The sequence below is a fragment of the Ranitomeya variabilis genome, chromosome 5, assembly GCF_051348905.1.
Source record: "Ranitomeya variabilis isolate aRanVar5 chromosome 5, aRanVar5.hap1, whole genome shotgun sequence".
Classification (NCBI taxonomy): Eukaryota; Metazoa; Chordata; class Amphibia; order Anura; family Dendrobatidae; genus Ranitomeya; species Ranitomeya variabilis.
This window is the reverse complement of record NC_135236.1, coordinates 383,698,616-383,719,742: the sequence shown is the minus strand read 5'-3', so window position 1 is coordinate 383,719,742 and position 21,127 is coordinate 383,698,616. Positions and strand designations below refer to the sequence as shown.

Here is a 21,127-nt window from a genome sequence, read left to right as displayed (position 1 = left end):
TTCACAGACACCAGTGCTGAAGGCAGCTCTCATTATCTTCTGCTCGCCCTGAGATCAACTCGACCAGGAGACAATGATGGGAGTTTTATTCAGCAGCAACTGTGTCCCTCTTGTGTAAAATAAAGAATATAATAAAAACAGTGTGGGCTCTTTCGCAATTTTCATAACAAGCAGAGGGAAAGTCCACAGCTTGGGGCTGATGTTAGTAATCAGGGCAAAGGGACAATACCCCATGAGGTCCCCAGGCTATTAACAGCTCACAGCTGTTTGCTTAGCCTTTCCTGGTGAATTTACGGATGACCCCAGAAAAAAAATAGTGGTGTCCCCCTATAAATTCAAACTAGCAAAGGCTAAATAGGCAGTTGTGGGTTGATATTAATAGCCTGGGAAGGGGTCAGAGATATTGCCCCTCTCCCCCCCCCCCCCCCCCAGGCTACCAACATCAGCCCTCAGCCGCCCCAGAAATGGCGCTCTTCCTATTTACCCTGTGACAGTAACAAGTAGGATAATAGGGTTGGGATTGATGTCACCTCTGTATTGTCAGGTGATATCAAGCCCAGGGGTTATTAATGGAGAGGTGCCTATAAGATGCCCCCGCTACTAACACCATAGTAGTAAGTATTGAAATAAACATACAGCAAGAATAAAATCCTTTATTTGAAATAAAACAAAACAGTTTTACACATTTATTTAAAAATAAAAAAGCAGTTATACTCGCCTTACGCCTATTCTATTGTTCTATTGAAGCCCATGTCCCCTGTAAAAAGCAGAAAATAATAAACAAATACTCACCATACACCTAATCCACTGATGCCCATGTCCTCTGTGTAAAAAACAAAAACAAAAAAACACATGGCCGAAGTGCAGATAAATCATTCTGTCCCATGCCGTAATCCAGTTTTCAACATGAATGGTGCCATGATGTGACCGTTCATGCTATAAAGCAGGACACAATGAGGTGCTGCAAGCGCAGTTCACTGTGAGCCTGGACGATGAACTGCACTGACCTCCATGAGATCACCGTGAGCACCATGAGAAAACTCTTGAGGTGATTTCATTGAGATCACCGCAGTTCATCATTCCGGCTCACAGTGAAGTGAGCCTGGGAACGGATCTTCAGTGACTTCACCGCTTGTCACTGAAGCTAAGCTTGCAGCACCTCATTGATACAGATAAGGTTCTGTACATATTAAGTGGTAGAACCAACATAAAACTTTAAAGGGGTATTCTCATCTACATGCTCCTATCCCAATATTTAATAGGTGTAATAGTGATATTCGCAAATACCTCCAATTAGAAATGTAGTATAGTTTTGTGTTTTTTTTTTTTTTTATTCACCATGACTCTTTACTCATGTGCAGGTGTTGCAGGACCTTGGGTATCCATGGTTACATCCACTGATAAAGTGACAGTTAGCTAGTTGCTAGTGGTTGTAACCATGGAAACCTAAGGTCCTGCAATGCCTGCACATGAGGAAAGAGACACCATGAATTAAAAAAAAAAAACTATACTAAATTTCTAATTGGAGGTGTTTGCTATTAATATTATTATTATTATTATTATTATTATTATTATTATTATTATTATTATTACACCTACTACATATTGAATATAGGGATAGGATCTTGGATATGAGAATACCCTTTTAATGTCATTGATTTTCTTTCTTTTTTTTTCTTTTTGTTCTGAGCACAGATGTGCCACGGCATTTATTCTCCTGGCCGAGGAAGAGGCCACGACAATTGTGGAAGCAGAGAAATTATTTAAGCAAGCATTGAAGGCTGGGGAAGGCTGCTACAGACGAAGCCAACAATTACAGCACCATGGAGCTCAGTATGAAGCACAACACCGTAAGAGCCCCCTGTTATAGTTTCTCTAATATTTGATACACTAACGACTTTGCAGCTTTTCCCACCTACAAAGAATGGAGATGTCTGTAATTTTTATCGTAGGTACACTTCAACTGAGAGAGAGACCAAATCTGAAAAAAAAATCCAGAAATCTCATTGTATGATTTTTACATACCGTATTTTCCGGCGTACAAGACGACTTTTTAACCCCTGAAAATCTTCTTAAAAGTCGGGGGTCGTCTTGTACGCCGGGAATCGCCTTGTACGCCGGGTGTATATGGTGGGTGGGGGGGGGAGTGATCCTGATGACGACGAGGGGGCGTCTCACAGAAAAGTGAGTATCCCCCATTACCTTATCATAGCGCTGCAGCGTGGGGTCTCTGTGCTGGGAGCGGCGGCGGCTGCTGTGCTGTGGCGGCTCCTCTTCTGCAGTGTGGGGCCTGTGGGGCGGTGGCGGCGGCGGCGTATCTTCATGCAGTCGGGGCTCCTCCGGCATCTCAGCCTGGAAGCCCCGCCGGCAACTCCATCGGTACAATGCGCTGGCCTCCGGGAAAATGGCCGCTGCTTAGATTCAGATCTCGTTGAGATCTGAATCTGAGCATGCGCAGCCCCCAGCGGCCGGGCCACCGCATCGCACCTATTGAGCTGCCTCCGGGAAAATGGCCACTGCTCAGATTCAGATCTCGTCTCCCGAGATCTCGGGACGAGATCTGAATCTGAGCAGCGGCCATTTTCCCGGAGGCCACCTGACCGCATTGTACCCATGGAGTTGCCGGCGGGGCTTCCAGTCTTTGAGATGCCGGAGGAGCCCCGACTGTATGAAGATACGCCGCCGCCACCGCCCCACAGCACCAGAGGCCCCACACTGCAGAAGAGGAGCCGCCACAGCACAGCACAGCACAGCACAGCACAGCAGCCGCCGCTCCCAGCACAGAGACCCCACGCTGCAGCGCTATGATAAGGTAATGGGGGATACTCACTTTCCTGTGAGACGCCCCCTCGTCCTCATCAGGATCACTCCCCCCCCCCCAAAAGGCACATATTCACCGGCCCTATAAGACGACATAGGGTGTATAAGAAGACCCCCGACTTTTAAGAAGATTTTATTTTTTAACTGGTAAAGTTGGGGGGTCGTCTTATACGCCCAGTCGTCTTATACGCCGGAAAATACGGTAATTATTTTGCATTTTGTTGCATGAAATAAATATTTGAATTCTGGCACTTACGGACCTGTCAGTTTTTCTTTAAGAAGCCCTCTTACTCTTCACTCATTACCTGTATTAATTACACCTGTTTGAACTTGTTACCTGTATGAAAGACTCCTGTTCATACACTCAATCACAGTCCAACCTCTCCACCATGGCCAAGAACAGCACAAGGCTGAGATGGGCTACAGGACAATAGGCAAGCAGCTTGGTGACAAGGCAACAACTATTGGCACAATTATTACAAAATGGAAGAAGCACAAGATGACTGTCAATCTTCCTCCGTCTGGGGCTCCATGCAAAATCTTGCCTCGTGGGATAAGGACGATTCTGAGAAAAGATTGCTGACCTCCCAGAACTACATGGGAGGACATGGTCATTTACTTGAACAGAGCTGGGACCACAGCCTTAAACATTACCATTAGTAACACACTATGCCTGTCATGATTCTCAATGGCGAGAGAACATAGCCCAGCATATATAAGAACTAGCTCTTGGAAGATGGAATCTAAACTGACCATGAACTAAACCTGCCGCACAATTAACAGTGGCCGGGTAGCGTGCCTACGTTTTATCCCTAGACGCCCAGCGCCAGCCGGAGGACTAACTAATCCTAGCAGAGGAAAATACAGTCCTGGCTCACCTCTAGAGAAATTTCCCCAAAAGGCAGACAGAGGCCCCCACATATATTGGCGGTGATTTTAGATGACATGACAAACGTAGTATGAAAATAGGTTTAGCAAAATCGAGGTCCGCTTACTAGATAGCAGGAAGACAGAAAGGGCACTTTCATGGTCAGCTGAAAACCCTATCAAAACACCATCCAGAAATTACTTTAAGACTCTAGTATTAACTCATAACACCAGAGTGGCAATTTCAGATCACAAGAGCTTTCCAGACACAGTAACGAAACAGCAGCTGTGAACTGGAACAAAATGCAAAAACAAACAAGGACGAAAGTCCAACTTAGCTGGGAGTTGTCTAGAAGCAGGAACATGCAAAGAAAGGCTTCTGATTACATTGTTGACCGGCATGAAACTGACAGAGGAGCAAGGTTATATAGAGACTCCCACATCCTGATGGGAACAGGTGAACAGAGAGGATGATGCACACAAGTTCAATTCCACCAGTGGCCACCGGGGGAGCCCAGAATCCAATTTCACAACATATGCCGTCATGGATTAAAATCCTGGAGAGCCTGGAAGGTCCCTCTGCTCACGCCACCACATGTCCAGGCCCATATGAAGTTCACCAATGACCATCTGGATTATCCAGAGGAGACATAGGAGACTGTCATTTGGTCAGATGAGACCAAAATAGAACTTTTTGGTATCAAACCCACTGCCATGTTTGGAGGAAGTAGAAGGATGAGTGCAACCCTAAGAACACTATCACAACTGTGAAGCATGGTGGGGAAAATTCATACTTTAGGTGTGCTTTTCTGCAATGGGGACAAGACGACTGCACCGTATTGAAGAGAGCCTGGATGATGTCATGTATCGCAAGATTTTAGCCAAAAATCTCCTTCCCTCAGTAAGAGCATTGAGGATGGGTCATGGCTGGGTCTTCCTTCATGACGATGACCTGAAACACACAGCCAGAGCACCTAAGAAGTGGCTCCCTATGAACCTTTTCAAGGTCCTTGAGTGGCCTAGTCTCCAGAATTGAACCCAATAGAAAATCTTTGGAGGGAGTTAAAACTCAATGTTGCTCAGTGACAGCCCTAACCCTGAAAGATCTGGAGAAGATCTGTGTAGAGCAGTGGGCAAAAATCCCTGCTGCAGTGTGTGCAAACTTGGTCAAGAACAACAGGAAATGTCTGACTTCTGTAACTGCAAGCAAAGATTTCCATACTAAATATTAAGTTCTGTTTTTCTATTGTATCACATACTTATTTCATGCAATAAAATGCAAATGATTATGTAAAAATCCTACAATGTGACCCCCCCCCCCTATTTGTCTCTCACAGTTTTAGTGTACTTACTATAAAAATTGCAGACCTCTCCATTCTTTATAGGTGGGAAAACTTGCAGAATCAGCAGTGTATGAAATACTTATTTTCCCCATTGTGTATGTATAATTTGTGTTGATGTATTAACAGGGAAGGGTCCATTTTTTTCAAGCCATTAACTTAAACAGATAATGCCATATCTGATTAACATGTACTTTAAAATGCACATTTCAGCAATAAAACTGAGTTTTCCCATTCAGAAAAAATTGGCTTATCCCTGAACTATGCCATAAATGTGTGTGTGGGGGGGGGGGGGGACTAATACCATCAGGATGGGAGGTGTTGATGGATCAGCCACTATGTAATCAGGTGGGGCCACTGTGTGCCATATGAAACCAGAAAAAGGGTGGAAATATGGTTTCCCTTTCTTGTCATAGGTGCACGTCCCAGAGTTGACCACAATTTCACCGTATGGGCATTCAGTCTGAGGAGTCGTCCAGGATTAAGCAAACATAGCTGCCTTTATTTAGAAGCAACTCCACGTTTGTCCATGGATTGTCTGGTGTTGTAACTCAGCCCCATTTTAAGTGGACCATATACAACTTCACGAATACATGTCTGGGATGTACTTTTCATTTCCCCAAAGCATGAAGATGTATAAATAATATAATCACTCTTCTGCTCCGCCGTTGTACCAGATTTTGCTGACCAGCTTCAGTGGTGACCTCACAGCTACACATGATCTCTGGAGGCGATCAATGGACTTGGTGGCTTGTTCCATCTACATTGGCATTACCACAGAGTCCTATGATTGTCTGCAGTGATCACACGCTCTGTGGTAGTGATGTCACAGCTGCAGCCTGTCCACACAGACCTGAGCAGATCTGAGGATGTGAAGCAATAGCTCACTTTATTTTATATATCCGCATGCATTTGGGGTACTAGAGGTTTATTTTGGACGCTTATGATTCACTTCGATAGAGCTGAGCTGTAGCATCAGACACAATCCATGCACTGGTGTGGCTATAGCAAAGCAATTTTGTAAACCCTTTTAACCGAGTGTCACTACACAATACACGGGGCATTCCTTACTGCATACAGTGGTTATACAGTGAACTTAATAATAAACGGTAGTAAGTTCTCAGGCCTTAGTGACCCTAGGTACCCAGGGGCTCAGCGTTGTTTCGCCCGTTTGCCATTCTTCACATTTGATCTAGTCTTGCAGATGATGGTAAAGAAATTAATCTGCATTTATCTCTTGAACATGGGCTTGGTATATACAGTACATCTGAGTTCCACTTTTAATGTTTCAGGACGAGACACTAATGTGTTGGTGTACATTAAAAGAAGATTAGCTATGTGTGCACGGAAGCTCGGAAGAACAAGGGAAGCCGTTAAAATGATGAGAGATGTAAGTGTGCTATATGCCAAGACTTTTTGATGGGACCATTCCATTAGCCGGTGTTTTGTGCCTAAAGAACGTTTGACGTTTCTATACCGTATATACTCGTGTAAAAACCGAGTCTTTCAGCACATTTTTTTTGTGTGCTGAAACCCCAAACGGCTTATACACGAGTCATTGTCCAGAAAGACGGGAGGGAGGGGGAGCAGCGGATCACAGAGGCAGGAGCCGGCGGCTGTAACTGTGCCCGTAGCTGCATCTCGCTGCATCTCCTTCCAGTGCCAGTCTTCCGCCGAGCAATCACGTGTCCCCCGCTCATTAAAGTAATGAATATTTACCCCTCTCCACTCCCATAGGTGTGGAGTGAAAATTCATTACTTTAATGAGTGGGGACACATGATTGCTCAGCGGAAGAGCTGCTGGTGCCAGAACGAGATGCAGGAAGGTAAGTAGGATGTGTTTTTTTTTTTTTGTTTGTTTGTTTTTAATATATAGGAACCATACATACAAGGACAGGGATAAGGAGCCATGCATACAGGGATGGGGAGCCATGCATACTAGGATGGGGACGGGGAGCCATGCATATGGGGATGGGGGAGCCATGTATACAAGGACGGGGATAGAGAGCCATACATACAAGGGACAGGGAGCCATGCATACTAGGACAGGGATGGGGAGCCATGCATACAAGGATGGGGATGGGGAGCCATGCATACAAGGATGGGGATGGGGAGCCATGCATACAAGGACGGGGATCGGCAGCCATGCATACAAGGATGGGAATGGGGAGCCATGCATACAAGGACGGGGATAGGGAGCCATGCATACTAAGATGGGACGGGGTGCCATGCATACAAGGACGGGGATGGGGAGCCATGCATACAAGGATGGGGAGCCATACATACAAGGAAGGGGATGGGGAGCCATGCATACAAGGACGGGGACAGGGAGCCATGCATACTAAGATAGGACGGGGTGCCATGCATACAAGGACGGGGATGGGGAGCCATGCATACAAGGATGGGGATGGGGAGCCATGCATACAAGGACGGGGATGGGGAGCCATACATACAAGGAAGGGGATGGGGAGCCATGCATACAAGAAAGGGGATGGGGAGCCATGCATACAAGGACAGGGACGGGGAGCCATGCATACAAGGAAGGGGATGGGGAGCTGTCATGATCTCCATGGCCAGAGAACTAGCATAAGCCTCTATAGGAACAAGCTCTTGGAAGATGTAACTATACTGACCATGAACTAAACCTACCGCATCATCTAGAAGTAGCCAGGTAGCATGTCCTACTTTTTATCCCTATATGCCCAGCGCCGGCCGGAGAACTAAATAATGCTAGCAGAGGGAAATATAAGACCTGACTCACCTCTAGAGAAATGCCCAAAAAAGGAGACAGAAGCCCCCCACATATATTGGCGGTGATATGAGATGAAACAACAAACGCAGCAGGAAAATAGTTTTAGCAAATTTGAGGTCCGCTTTCTAGATAGCAGAAGACAGAAAGCATACTTTCATGGTCAGTAGAAAACCCTAACAAAACACATCCAGAAATTACTTTAGGACTCTGGCATTAACTCATAATACCAGAGTGGCAATTCCTGATCAACAAGAGCTTTCCAGACACAGTAACGAAACTGCAGCTGTGAACTGGAACCAAAATACAAAAACAAAACATGGACGAATGCCCAACTTATCTAGTAGATGTCTGGGAGCAGGAACAAGCACAGAGAGGCTTCTGATAACATTGTTGACCGGCAAGCATCTAACAGAGAAGCCAGGTATATAGCGACACCCAGATCTAATCAGAACAGGTGAACAGGGAAGATGATGTCACAAGTTCAATTCCACCAGTAGCCACCGGGGGAGCCCAGAATCCAAATTCACAACAGTACCCCCCCCTCAAGGAGGGGGCACCGAACCCTCACCAGAACCACCAGGGCGATCAGGATGGGCCCTATGAAAGGCACGAACCAGATCAGAGGCATGAACATCAGATGCAGTGACCCAAGAATTATCCTCCTGGCCATATCCCTTCCACTTGACCAGATACTGGAGTCTCCGTCTGGAAACACGGGAGTCTAGGATTTTTTCCACAACGTACTCCAACTCACCCTCAACCAACACCGGAGCAGGAGGCTCAACGGAAGGCACAACCGGTGCCTCATACCTGCGCAATAACGACCGATGAAAAACGTTATGAATAGAAAAGGATGCAGGGAGGTCCAAACGGAAGGAAACAGGGTTAAGAATCTCCAATATTTTATACGGACCGATGAACCGAGGCTTAAACTTAGGAGATGAGACCCTCATAGGGACAAAACGAGAAGACAACCACACCAAATCTCCAACACAAAGCCGAGGACCAACACGACGGTGACGGTTGGCAAAAAGCTGAGTCTTCTCCTGGGACAACTTTAAATTGTCCATCACCTGCCCCCAGATATGATGCAATCTCTCCACCACCGCATCCACTCCAGGACAATCCGAGGATTCCATCTGACCGGAGGAAAATCGAGGATGGAACCCCGAATTACAGAAAAACGGGGAAACCAAGGTGGCAGAGCTGGCCCGATTATTGAGGGCGAACTCCGCCAATGGCAAAAAAGCAACCCAATCATCCTGGTCAGCAGACACAAAACACCTCAGATATGTCTCCAGGGTCTGATTAGTCCGCTCGGTCTGGCCATTAGTCTGAGGGTGAAAAGCAGACGAAAAAGACAAATCTATGCCCATCCTAGCACAAAATGCCCGCCAAAATCTAGACACAAATTGGGTTCCTCTGTCAGAAACGATATTCTCAGGAATACCATGCAAACGAACAACATTTTGAAAAAACAGGGGCACCAACTCGGAAGAAGAAGGCAATTTGGGCAGGGGAACCAAATGAACCATCTTAGAAAAACGGTCACACACCACCCAGATGACAGACATCTTCTGAGAAACAGGCAGATCTGAAATAAAATCCATCGAGATGTGTGTCCAAGGCCTCTTAGGAATAGGCAAGGGCAACAATAATCCACTAGCCCGAGAACAACAAGGCTTGGCCCGAGCACAAACGTCACAAGACTGCACAAAGCCTCGCACATCTCGTGACAGGGAAGGCCACCAGAAGGATCTTGCCACCAAATCCCTGGTACCAAAAATTCCAGGATGACCTGCCAACGCAGAAGAATGCACCTCAGAGATGACTTTACTGGTCCAATCATCAGGAACAAACAGCCTATCAGGCGGACAACGATCCGGTCTATCCGCCTGAAACTCCTGCAAGGCCCGCCGCAGGTCTGGAGAAACGGCTGACAAGATAACTCCCTCCTTAAGAATACCTGTGGGGTCAGAGTTGCCAGGTGAATCAGGCTCAAAACTCCTAGAAAGGGCATCCGCCTTAACATTCTTAGAACCTGGTAGGTACGATACCACAAAATTAAACCGAGAAAAAAATAATGACCAGCGCGCCTGTCTAGGATTCAGGCGCCTGGCGGTCTCAAGATAAATCAAATTTTTGTGGTCAGTCAATACCACCACCTGATGTCTGGCCCCCTCGAGCCAATGGCGCCACTCCTCAAACGCCCACTTCATGGCCAAAAGCTCCCGATTCCCAACATCATAATTCCGCTCAGCGGGCGAAAATTTACGGGAAAAGAAGGCACAAGGCCTCATCACGGCGCAGTCAGAACTTTTCTGCGACAACACTGCCCCAGCTCCGATCTCAGAAGCGTCGACCTCAACCTGAAAAGGAAGAGTCACATCAGGCTGACGCAACACAGGGGCAGAAGAAAAACAGCGCTTAAGCTCCTGAAAGGCCTCCACAGCATCAGGGGACCAATTAGCAACATCAGCACCCTGTCTAGTCAAATCGGTCAATGGCTTAACGACATCCGAAAAACCAGAAATAAATCGACGATAAAAGTTGGCAAAGCCCAAAAATTTCTGAAGACTTTTAAGAGAAGAGGGCTGCGTCCAATCACAAATAGCTTGAACCTTGACAGGATCCATCTCAATGGAAGAGGGAGAAAAAATATATCCCAAAAAGGAAATTCTCTGAACCCCAAAAACGCACTTAGAACCCTTGACACACAGAGAATTAGACCGCAAAACCTGAAAAACCCTCTTAACTTGCCGGACATGAGAGTCCCAGTCATCCGAAAAAATCAGAATATCATCCAGATACACTATCATAAATTTATCCAAAAAATCGCGGAAAATATCATGCATAAAGGACTGGAAGACTAAAGGGGCATTAGAAAGACCAAAAGGCATCACCAAATACTCAAAGTGGCCCTCGGGCGTATTAAATGCGGTTTTCCACTCATCCCCCTGCCTGATCCGCACCAAATTATACGCCCCACGGAGATCAATCTTAGAGAACCACTTGGCCCCCTTTATGCGAGCAAACAAATCAGTCAGCAACGGCAATGGGTATTGATATTTAACCGTGATTTTATTCAAAAGCCGATAATCAATACATGGTCTCAAAGAGCCGTCTTTTTTTGACACAAAGAAAAAACCGGCTCCTAAGGGAGATGACGATGGACGAATATGTCCCTTTTCCAAGGACTCCTTTATATATTCTCGCATAGCAGTATGTTCAGGCACAGACAGATTAAATAAACGACCCTTTGGGTATTTACTACCCGGAATTAAATCTATAGCACAATCGCACTCACGGTGCGGAGGTAGTGAACCCAGCTTGGGTTCTTCAAAGACGTCACGATAATCAGACAGGAACTCAGGGATTTCAGAGGGAATAGATGATGAAATGGACACCAAAGGTACGTCCCCATGAGTCCCCTTACATCCCCAGCTCAACACAGACATAGCTCTCCAGTCAAGGACTGGGTTGTGAGACTGCAGCCATGGCAATCCCAGCACCAAATCATCATGTAGATTATACAGCACCAGAAAACGAATAGTCTCCTGGTGATCCGGATTAATACACATAGTCACTTGTGTCCAGTATTGTGGTTTATTATTAGCCAATGGGGTGGAGTCAATCCCCTTCAGAGGAATAAGAGTTTCCAAAGGCTCTAAATCATACCCACAACGATTGGCAAAGGACCAATCCATAAGACTCAAAGCGGCGCCAGAGTCGATATAGGCGTCAGTAGTAATAGATGACAAAGAGCAAATCAGGGTCACAGACAAAATAAATTTAGACTGTAAAGTGCCAATGGAAACGGATTTATCAAGCTTTTTAGTACGCTTAGAGCATGCTGATATAACATGAGTAGAATCCCCACAATAGAAACACAACCCATTTTTCCGTCTAAAATTCTGCCGCTCGCTTCTGGACAGAATTCTATCACACTGCATGCTTTCTGGCGTCTTCTCAGTGGACACCGCCAGATGGTGCACTGGTTTGCGCTCCCGCAGACGCCTATCGATCTGAATGGCCATTGTCATGGACTCATTCAGACCCGCAGGCACAGGGAACCCCACCATAACATCCTTAATGGCATCAGAGAGACCCTCTCTGAAAGTAGCCGCCAAGGCACACTCATTCCACTGAGTAAGCACAGACCATTTACGGAATCTTTGGCAGTAAATTTCAGCTTCATCTTGCCCCTGCGATAGGGACATCAAAGTTTTTTCTGCCTGAAGTTCCAAATGAGGTTCCTCATACAGCAAGCCCAAGGCCAAAAAAAACGCATCCACATTGCGCAACGCAGGATCCCCTGGTGCCAATGCAAAAGCCCAGTCTTGAGGGTCGCCGCGGAGCAAGGAAATCACAATCCCAACCTGCTGTGCAGGGTCTCCAGCAGAACGAGATTTCAGGGACAAAAATAGCCTACAATTATTTCTAAAATTCTGAAAGCTAGATCTATTCCCTGAGAAGAATTCCGGCAAAGGAATTCTCGGCTCAGATACCGGAGCATGAATAATAAAATCTTGCAAATTTTGTACTTTCGTGGTGAGATTATTCAAACCTGCAGTTACACTCTGAAGATCCATTATTAACAGGTGAACACAAAGCCATTCAAAGATTATAAGGAGAGAGAAAAAAAAGAAAGACTGCAGAATAGACAGACTGGCAAGTGATCCAATTAAGAGCACAGAGAAAAAAAAAAAAAAAAAAAAACTCTCAGCAGACTTCTTATTTCTCTCCTTTCTCAGCCAAGGATTTTAACCCTTTAGTGGGCCGGTCAAACTGTCATGATCTCCATGGCCAGAGAACTAGCATAAGCACTATACTGACCATGAACTAAACCTACCGCATCATCTAGAAGTAGCCAGGTAGCATGTCCTACTTTTTATCCCTATATGCCCAGCGCCGGCCGGAGAACTAAATAATGCTAGCAGAGGGAAATATAAGACCTGACTCACCTCTAGAGAAATGCCCAAAAAAGGAGACAGAAGCCCCCCACATATATTGGCGGTGATATGAGATGAAACAACAAACGCAGCAGGAAAATAGTTTTAGCAAATTTGAGGTCCGCTTTCTAGATAGCAGAAGACAGAAAGCATACTTTCATGGTCAGTAGAAAACCCTAACAAAACACATCCAGAAATTACTTTAGGACTCTGGCATTAACTCATAATACCAGAGTGGCAATTCCTGATCAACAAGAGCTTTCCAGACACAGTAACGAAACTGCAGCTGTGAACTGGAACCAAAATACAAAAACAAAACATGGACGAATGCCCAACTTATCTAGTAGATGTCTGGGAGCAGGAACAAGCACAGAGAGGCTTCTGATAACATTGTTGACCGGCAAGCATCTAACAGAGAAGCCAGGTATATAGCGACACCCAGATCTAATCAGAACAGGTGAACAGGGAAGATGATGTCACAAGTTCAATTCCACCAGTAGCCACCGGGGGAGCCCAGAATCCAAATTCACAACAGGGAGCCATACATACAAGAAAGGGGATGGGGAGCCATGCATGCAAGGAAGGGGATGGGGAGCCATGCATACAAGGATGGGGATGGGGAGCCATGCATACAAGGACGGGGACAGGGAGCCATGCATACAAGGAAGGGGATGGGGAGCCATGCATACAAGGACGGGGACAGGGAGCCATGCATACGGGGATGGGGAGCCATGCGTACAAGGATGGGGAGCCATGCGTACAAGGACGGGGATGGGGAGCCATGCGTACAAGGACGGGGATGGGGAGCCATGCGTACAAGGACGGGGATGGGGAGCCATGCGTACAAGGACGGGGATGGGGAGCCATGCGTACAAGGACGGGGATGGGGAGCCATGCGTACATGGACGGGGATGGGGAGCCATGCGTACAAGGACGGGGATGGGGAGCCATGCATACAAGAACGAGGATGGGGAGCCATGCATATCAGAATAGGGATGAGGGGACAATTTATACAATAAGTTTTTTCAGTTTTTCATGGTAAAATTAGGCACCTCGGCTTATACTCGGGTCGACTTATACTCGAGAATATACGGTACATTTGGGGCAAAGAGCTTGAATGTAAAAAAGGCATTAGTGCTTTCTTGTTGTTTTTTTTCCTTTTACCCAGTAACTTTTTGTACCAGATTTGTGGCTTTAGTATATGACAAAAGCCACAGCGTTTCGCCAGATGTTAAATGACATGCAGCAGTATTTGTTCTGTCCAATCTGTCGGGTTACCTCTACTGGGGAGAAGCGTCCACATTGGCTTGCTACTGGGATTTCATTTTTGTCTGTATTTTTTAAAACTGCACCTAGGAACCAGTTTGTATTCCATGAGCTGATTTGATTTATCGCTATATCAATTCTAAAGTGATAGTATAAAAAAAAAAAATAGTGCATTTATAATTAATGGCCTCCTAATTGTCTATATTTTATAAGATACCCGGCAGATGTTTATCATCATCATTCTAATTGACTGCAGCATTTCGATGCCTCTCGGACCTAATGGAGTTATCCTCAAGTGTGTCACTAAGGCTAGTGTGTTTGTGGTTTCTGATTTCTTCTAGTTAATGAAGGAGTTCCCACTTCTCAGTATGTTCAATATTCATGAGAATTTGTTAGAAGCTTTGCTCGAGCTCCAGGCGTATGCAGACGTACAAGCAGTTTTAGCAAAGTATGATGGTGAGTTCACGTCTCTTACACTCTCATCGTCGTGCACCATGTTTTATGTCTTTTGAATTCTCACCATTCAGAAAGTCACAGAAAAAATTAATTCCATAGATATCTGTATTTGGAAGCTTCCACTTGTTATAACGGTGTGCTTTACTATACTGGATAAATAGAAGGCATTTACCATGCGCACCATTCACCAATAGTCACGCGGGCGGAGCTGGAGTGGTGAAGAGTCAGTGTCCTGACTGTAACCTCTCTTCTTTATTTGATTTCCTGCTCAGCAAGCCTGGCATTGACTTTCCATACCCTTAGGGCATTCTGTTGGCAAAGATTTTAACGGGAACGTTTAGAAAGGTATGACTAGGCGTTGTCCATGGTGGTGTTTCCCTTTAATAAAACTATCATGTATACATTGCGTCCCATGTAGTTTTTCTCAGTGGGCCAATGACCATTTGTTAGATATATTTTCATATATATAATTTTATATATCTAATTACACTTTTACACGCAGAATTTGATTTTAATTTTGCGGATTGTGAACCATGGCACGTGTGCTCTGCATATATGGTACTAGACTGACTTACTTAGTAATTATTCTTGAATTTCTTTTTTGATTCCAGATATAAGTTTACCTAAATCTGCCACAATATGTTACACAGCTGCATTGCTAAAAGCACGAGCAGTATCAGACAAGTAAGTGTTACACATTGTCACGTTTTGTTTTTGCAGAACATCACTGATCCCTCTGTACTGGACAGGAAATTATTTGGAAACAGGAAAATATTATTCCTGCAACCCCATTCATTACAAGGGAACCTGTTGTGTCTTGAAACGCTATTTACCTGCAGATCGAGATAATCTGCCTGTAAATGGCGCTAAAATAATGTCTGGCAGGCTTGCTTGAGCAGCGGGTACAGGGGGAAAACAAAGCTTTTATATTCTCCCTGCAGCTGCTCGTTTCCAGGAAATTAGTTGATTTTCTCCCTGTAGTTGCTGTTTCTGTAGGGTAGGTAGGCATGATTTTAATGCTCTTTACCTGCAAATTAACCCTATAGCTGCAGGTAAATGGCGTTTCTGGACACGACTGGTTACCTTTAACACTACACTGCTAGTCTACATTTACACGATTGCTTCTGTGAGCTGAGGCTCTGTGATCAGCAGGACCAGCACCAGTGAGGATATTAAACTGATACTAAACTGTGCCCCTTTTTTTTTAAAACCTACATAGATCAACCTATTTATTAAAATGAAAAGTCATCAGAATATTTTACAAAGAGATTGCAGCACACTTCCCACACTTCTCTCTATGTTCATGCTTTGGAGCACTATTGTGTGGCTTCTACTAGCCTGGATATAGACGGCTCCAAAGTTTCTGTATTTGCTACTAATTGCAATCCTGAGAGATCCCGCTGCAGTAGCTTTGTGGCAAATAATTAGCAAATTATTATTTTTTTTCGAAGAATAAACTTAAAACCGGAGGACAAAGACCGGGTTCCCAGTTTTTAAAAAGATAGGTATAGCAATATTGGGATTATTATTATACATTTTTATAGCGCCATTTATTCCATGGCGCTTTACATGTGAAAAAGGGGGCAAATATAGACAAATGCATTAAATATGAGCAAAAAACAAGGGACATAGGTACATAAGGAGTGAGGACCCTGCCCTCGAGGGCTCACAGTCTGCAGGGGATGGGTGAGGATACACTAGGAGAGGGTAGAGCTGATTGTGTGGTGGTTCAGTAGGTTGAATATCACTGCAGGCTGTAGGCTTATTGGAAGAGGTGAGTCTTCAGGTTCTTTTTGAAGGTTTGTATGGTAGGCGAGAGTCTGATGTGTTGGGGTAGAGAGTTCCAGAGTATGGCGGAAGCACTAAAGAAGTCTTGGATGCGGTTCTGGGAAGAAGAGATGAGGGGAGCAGAGAAGGAGATTTTGAGAGCATCGGAGGTTGCGTGTAGGTAAGTACTGGGAGACCATGTCACAAATGTATGGAGGAGACAGGTTGTGGATGGCTTTGTATGTCATTGTAAGGGTTTTGAACTGGAGTCTCTGGGTGATAGGAAGCCAGTGAAGGGCCTGGCATAAGGGAGAGGCTGGGGAATAGCGGGGGGACAGGTAGATTAATCAGGCAGCAGAGTGTAGGACGGATTGGAGTGGTGCCAGACTGCTAGAGGGGAGGCCAGAGAGTAGGAGGTTGCAGTAGTCAAGGTGGGAGATAAGGGCATGTACTAGTGTTTTTGTGGTGTCGCGGTTAAGGAATGCGCGGATCCGGGAAATATTTTTGAGTTTAAGATGGCAGGAGGAGGCAAGGGCTTGGATATGTGGCTTGAAAGAGAGGGCAGAGTCGAGGATCACCCCGAGGCATCAGGTGTGTGGGACTGGGGAAAGTGAGCAGCCATTGACGTAGATGGATAGGTCTGGTGGAGGGGTGGAGTGAGACGGGGCAAAGGTGATGAATTCTGTTTTGTCCATGTTCAGTTTTAGAAAGCGAGCAGAAAAGAAGGCTGAGATAGGATTAAAACATATTTTTTAATATGCTCTTATAGCAAAAGATTAAAAACCAGGCACACCACATATAACAAAACCTGTTATATTTAGGGGATAATGTGTTTTTTCTTTTTCCTTAAACCCCCTTGGCTGTAGTGTTAATATTTAGTAAGTTACTGTGATAAACTACCTGGTTTATGGCATTCAGGTTTTGTTATATGCCGTGTGTCTGGTTTTTAACCTTTTGCTATAAGAGCATATTAAGTTATAACTCAAAAGAAACAGAATGGTACCGCGCTAAAAGTGATGGCCAATTATAAATTCTTCCTGGCCCTTATGATGCTATGCCCACATAAAGGCTACTAGGTCATGATTCCATAGTGATTCTTTTAAACAATGCAGACTCTAATTGCCGCTAATGTGCATAGAAAGCTCTAAGGTCAATGGTAAACAAAATGCATCCAGTAACTAGTTGTAAATACGGTTGGATGATCTCTTCATTTAATAACCTCAAAGGTGCATGTAGTGGGTGCACGAGCCGTGCAGAGCCAGAGACGCCCCGGCTGGCAGCGCCGCTGGATGCTCGAAAAGAAAGGGCGGGGAGGAGGAACGTCCGCTAACAGCGTGCGACGTCACTAGGCTAAGGAGCCTCGCTGGAGCCAAAACACTAACCAACACGTTTCGAAGGATCGCGTCCTTCTTCCTTGAGGGAGGAATCAGCAGCGCACCACTTGCGGTTTGAACAAAGACTGTAGGACCCTAAACCGGACCCACCAATTATCAAGTAGGTGCACTACTAAGCTTATGTGTTATGTGTTATTGACAGTGACAGTAGGGGTACAGTCACGATTAGCGGCTAATTGGGATAACCACGTTATTAATTGAAGAGATCATCCAACCGTATTTACAACTAGTTACTGGATGCATTTTGTTTACCATTGACCTTAGAGCTTTCTATGCACATTAGCGGCAATTAGTCTGCATTGTTTAAAAGAATCACTATGGAATCATGACCTAGTAGCCTTTATGTGGGCATAGCATCATAAGGGCCAGGAAGAATTTATAATTGGCCATCACTTTTACCATTGCGCGGTACCATTCTGTTTCTTTTGAGTTTTATTGTATGACCCTTTTGGGTCTGGACATAGCCAGCACAGTGCTTGTCTTGGTATCAGCAGCTTTAGTGTTTCTTCTAGCGCCGGTGTGTTTTCTCTCATATTAAGTTATGTTTTAATCCCAATATTGCTATACCTAGCTTTTTAACAGATCCAAATATTCTGATGAAATGTCACTTTTTTTTTTTGTATATTTTTTCTAAGCAAGGAGGTAAGATAACAACGTCTTATTAATTTCTAGTTTATTCCGATGCTGCTGTAGTTCAGATAATCCAAGGAATGGATAATGGCAGGAAAAACCTATACACAGCAGCTACTCTTGGGCATAGGCCAGGCACAGCCAGTATTGTGAGGCAGCATGCTGTTCAATGTGTGCACTCATAGAAGTGCAAGTAATTTTCGTTTTTATTCCTTTTGTCCTGTAGATCGACCAGTACCTGCAACATCTCTCCTCCCTACACAGCGACTCCAGCTTGGGAGGGCAGGGGAATGATTGTCACAGCTTTTCCTGTGGTGTCTGCCTGCCAAGTACAGCTCTGGAGTTAGCCGTGAGGTGTGAGGTGAGGAAGAGATTGCATGGTCTGGTTTCTTTCCTATATACTATAGCCATTTCTGTGCCGGTAGCGTGGGCAGGTAGTGACCAGCAGAGCAGAACAGAATAGAGCTACCAACTCCAGCTGCATGGAGCACCATTCTGAGCATAAAGTGCTAGGAAGCCCTCCATGAAATGACCAGAATGTATACATTGTACTGGTGTGTGATTGTCACTGTCAGACAGGGGGAAATAGTGACTTTAGAAAAAAAAATAAGAGTTAGAACGTGCCTAAATCCATAAATACCACTGTACATTAGGCCAAGTGCCATTTCTTGTATAGAGCTTTCTCTTAATTGGTGATACCTGTTTTTGTTCTTTTTCAGATTCTCCCCAGAAGCCGCATCACGGCGAGGGCTCAGCACAGCAGAAATGAATGCTGTAGAAGCAATTCATAGGGCGGTGGAGTTTAATCCACATGTGCCAAAAGTACGTAAATCAGTATGGATCATAATGGCTTTAATGTCTCAATTCCGGTCCATTTATAGCATTACTGCAGCCGAAAAGTTACCTACAGTGGGGAAAATAAGTATTTGATACACTGCCGATTTTGCAAGTTTTCCCACCTACAAAGAAGGGAGAGGTCTGTAATTTTTATCGTAGGCACACTTTGTAGGTGGGAAAACTTGCAAAATCGGCAGTGTATCAAATACTTATTTTCCCCTCTGTCTTATTGTTATATTAACCCCTTAACAACCAGGGGTATTTTTGGTTTTGCATTTTCATTTTTTGCTCCCCTTCTTCCCAGAGCCATAACTTTTTTTTTTTTTTTTTTTATGATTTGGTCAAAATGGCCATGTGAGGGCTTGTTTTTTGCAGGACAAGTTGTACTTTTGAACGACACCATTGGTTTTACCATGTAGTGTACTAGAAAACAGTAAAAAAATTCCAAGTGCGGTGAAATTGCAAAGAAAGTGGCAATCCCACAGTTTTTTTTTGTTTGGCTTTTTTGCCAGGTTCACTAAATGCTAAAACTGACCTGCCATTATGATTCTCCAGGTCATTATAAGTTCATAGACACCAAATATGTCTAGGTTCTTTATTTAAGTGGTGAAAACAATTCCAAAGTCTGTTAAAAAAAAAAAAAAGTTGCCATTTTCTGAAACCCGTAGCGTCTGGTTTTTGGGATCTGGGGTTGGGTGAGGACATATTTTTGGTGCGCCGATCTGACGTTTTTATTGATACATTTTGGTATAGTTATGATCTTTTGATCGCCCGTTATTGCATTTTATTGCAATGTTGCAGCGACCAAAAAAAGTAATTCTGGCATTTCGATTTTTTTTCTCGCTACAGTTTACCGATTGGATTAATCCTTTTTTTTTTTTTGTTGATAGATCGGGCAATTCTGAACGCGGCAATACCAAATATGTGCAGATTTGATTTTCTTATTGTTTTATTTTGAATGGGGTGAAAGGGGGGTGATTTGAACTTTATTTTTTAGTAATTTTTTTAATATTTTTAAAAACCTTTGACACGGGCGCCGAAGGTAGGAGGTAATGACGCGCTTCCTGCACATGCATGTTAAATGCCGCTGTCAGCGTTTGACAGCGGCATTTAACATGTTAACAGCCGCTGGTGAATCGCGATTCCACTTGAGGCTGTTACGGGCACATGTCAGTTGATCAGATCAGTTGTCATTTGACCGGAAAAGATGCAGGCTCATCGCCGGAGGCGTCTAATGACGGACTATGTCAGTCATTGGATGTTAAGTGGTTAAAGCTGCTGCAAAAAATGTATTTCTCACAGGTCTATTGAACCAAACTTAGAACCCTTTACCCTTAAGAAGCTGTGATGTCCTGCCTATACCACTTGGCGTAGGATGCTTTTTCCTTTTCTCTACAATTTAAGATTTGTGTGAACCTCTTGGGATGCAGTCAGACGGCTTTATAAATTTGCCCGAGATAAGAATGCAGTGTATGGACTGGCCGGACTCTCCCTACCTGAGCATAACCGCTTCCTGTATGTCTATACAGTTGTCGTGCTCGGAGCTGGAGTGCCGCCTGCTGGTACAAGCACTGCCTTCCGATCTTGGTCTGATTTATACGTCCATCTGACAGCACCCTAAGGCTGTGTGCACACGATGCAGATTTAGTGCGGATCCGCAGCGGATTTTTCCGTGCAGAAACACTGCAGTTCCGCACAGTCATTTACAGTACAATGTAAATCAATATATATACATTTTTTTTTTTTAATTGTGACCATTTTTCTTTAATTTTGACAGAAAAAAATACAAAATTTATTGCTTGGAAATTCGGAGACATGTTATCAGAAGTTTATAGAATAAATTAACAATTTACATTTTACTCAAAAATATACCTATAAAGAGAAAAATCAGACTATCCGAACATTTTGCAGTGGTCGCTTAATTTTTGCCAGAGCTGTATAGTAAGCCCGACTTTTTTGGAAATGTGTGGTCCAACTTATGATGCCAATATAGAGTACAGACACCTTTCTTGGATTTCATTCATCTTTCATGTAACTAATATCTCT

At 44.5% G+C, this 21,127-nt stretch overlaps 1 protein-coding gene across 4 annotated transcripts in view; it reads left to right on the top strand.

The window, feature by feature from the left end:
* The window catches only part of ST7 (suppression of tumorigenicity 7), a 184,695-nt gene that overhangs the window by 110,420 nt on the left and 53,148 nt on the right, over positions 1–21,127 (top strand). For all 4 annotated transcript variants that reach the window (XM_077265011.1, XM_077265012.1, XM_077265009.1 and 1 more), the window contains exons 7-11: positions 1,696–1,850; positions 6,320–6,417; positions 14,339–14,453; positions 15,065–15,137; positions 18,964–19,066. In XM_077265011.1, coding sequence (XP_077121126.1) covers positions 1,696–1,850; positions 6,320–6,417; positions 14,339–14,453; positions 15,065–15,137; positions 18,964–19,066 — 544 coding nt within the window. The remainder of the gene's footprint in view (positions 1–1,695; positions 1,851–6,319; positions 6,418–14,338; positions 14,454–15,064; positions 15,138–18,963; positions 19,067–21,127) is intronic.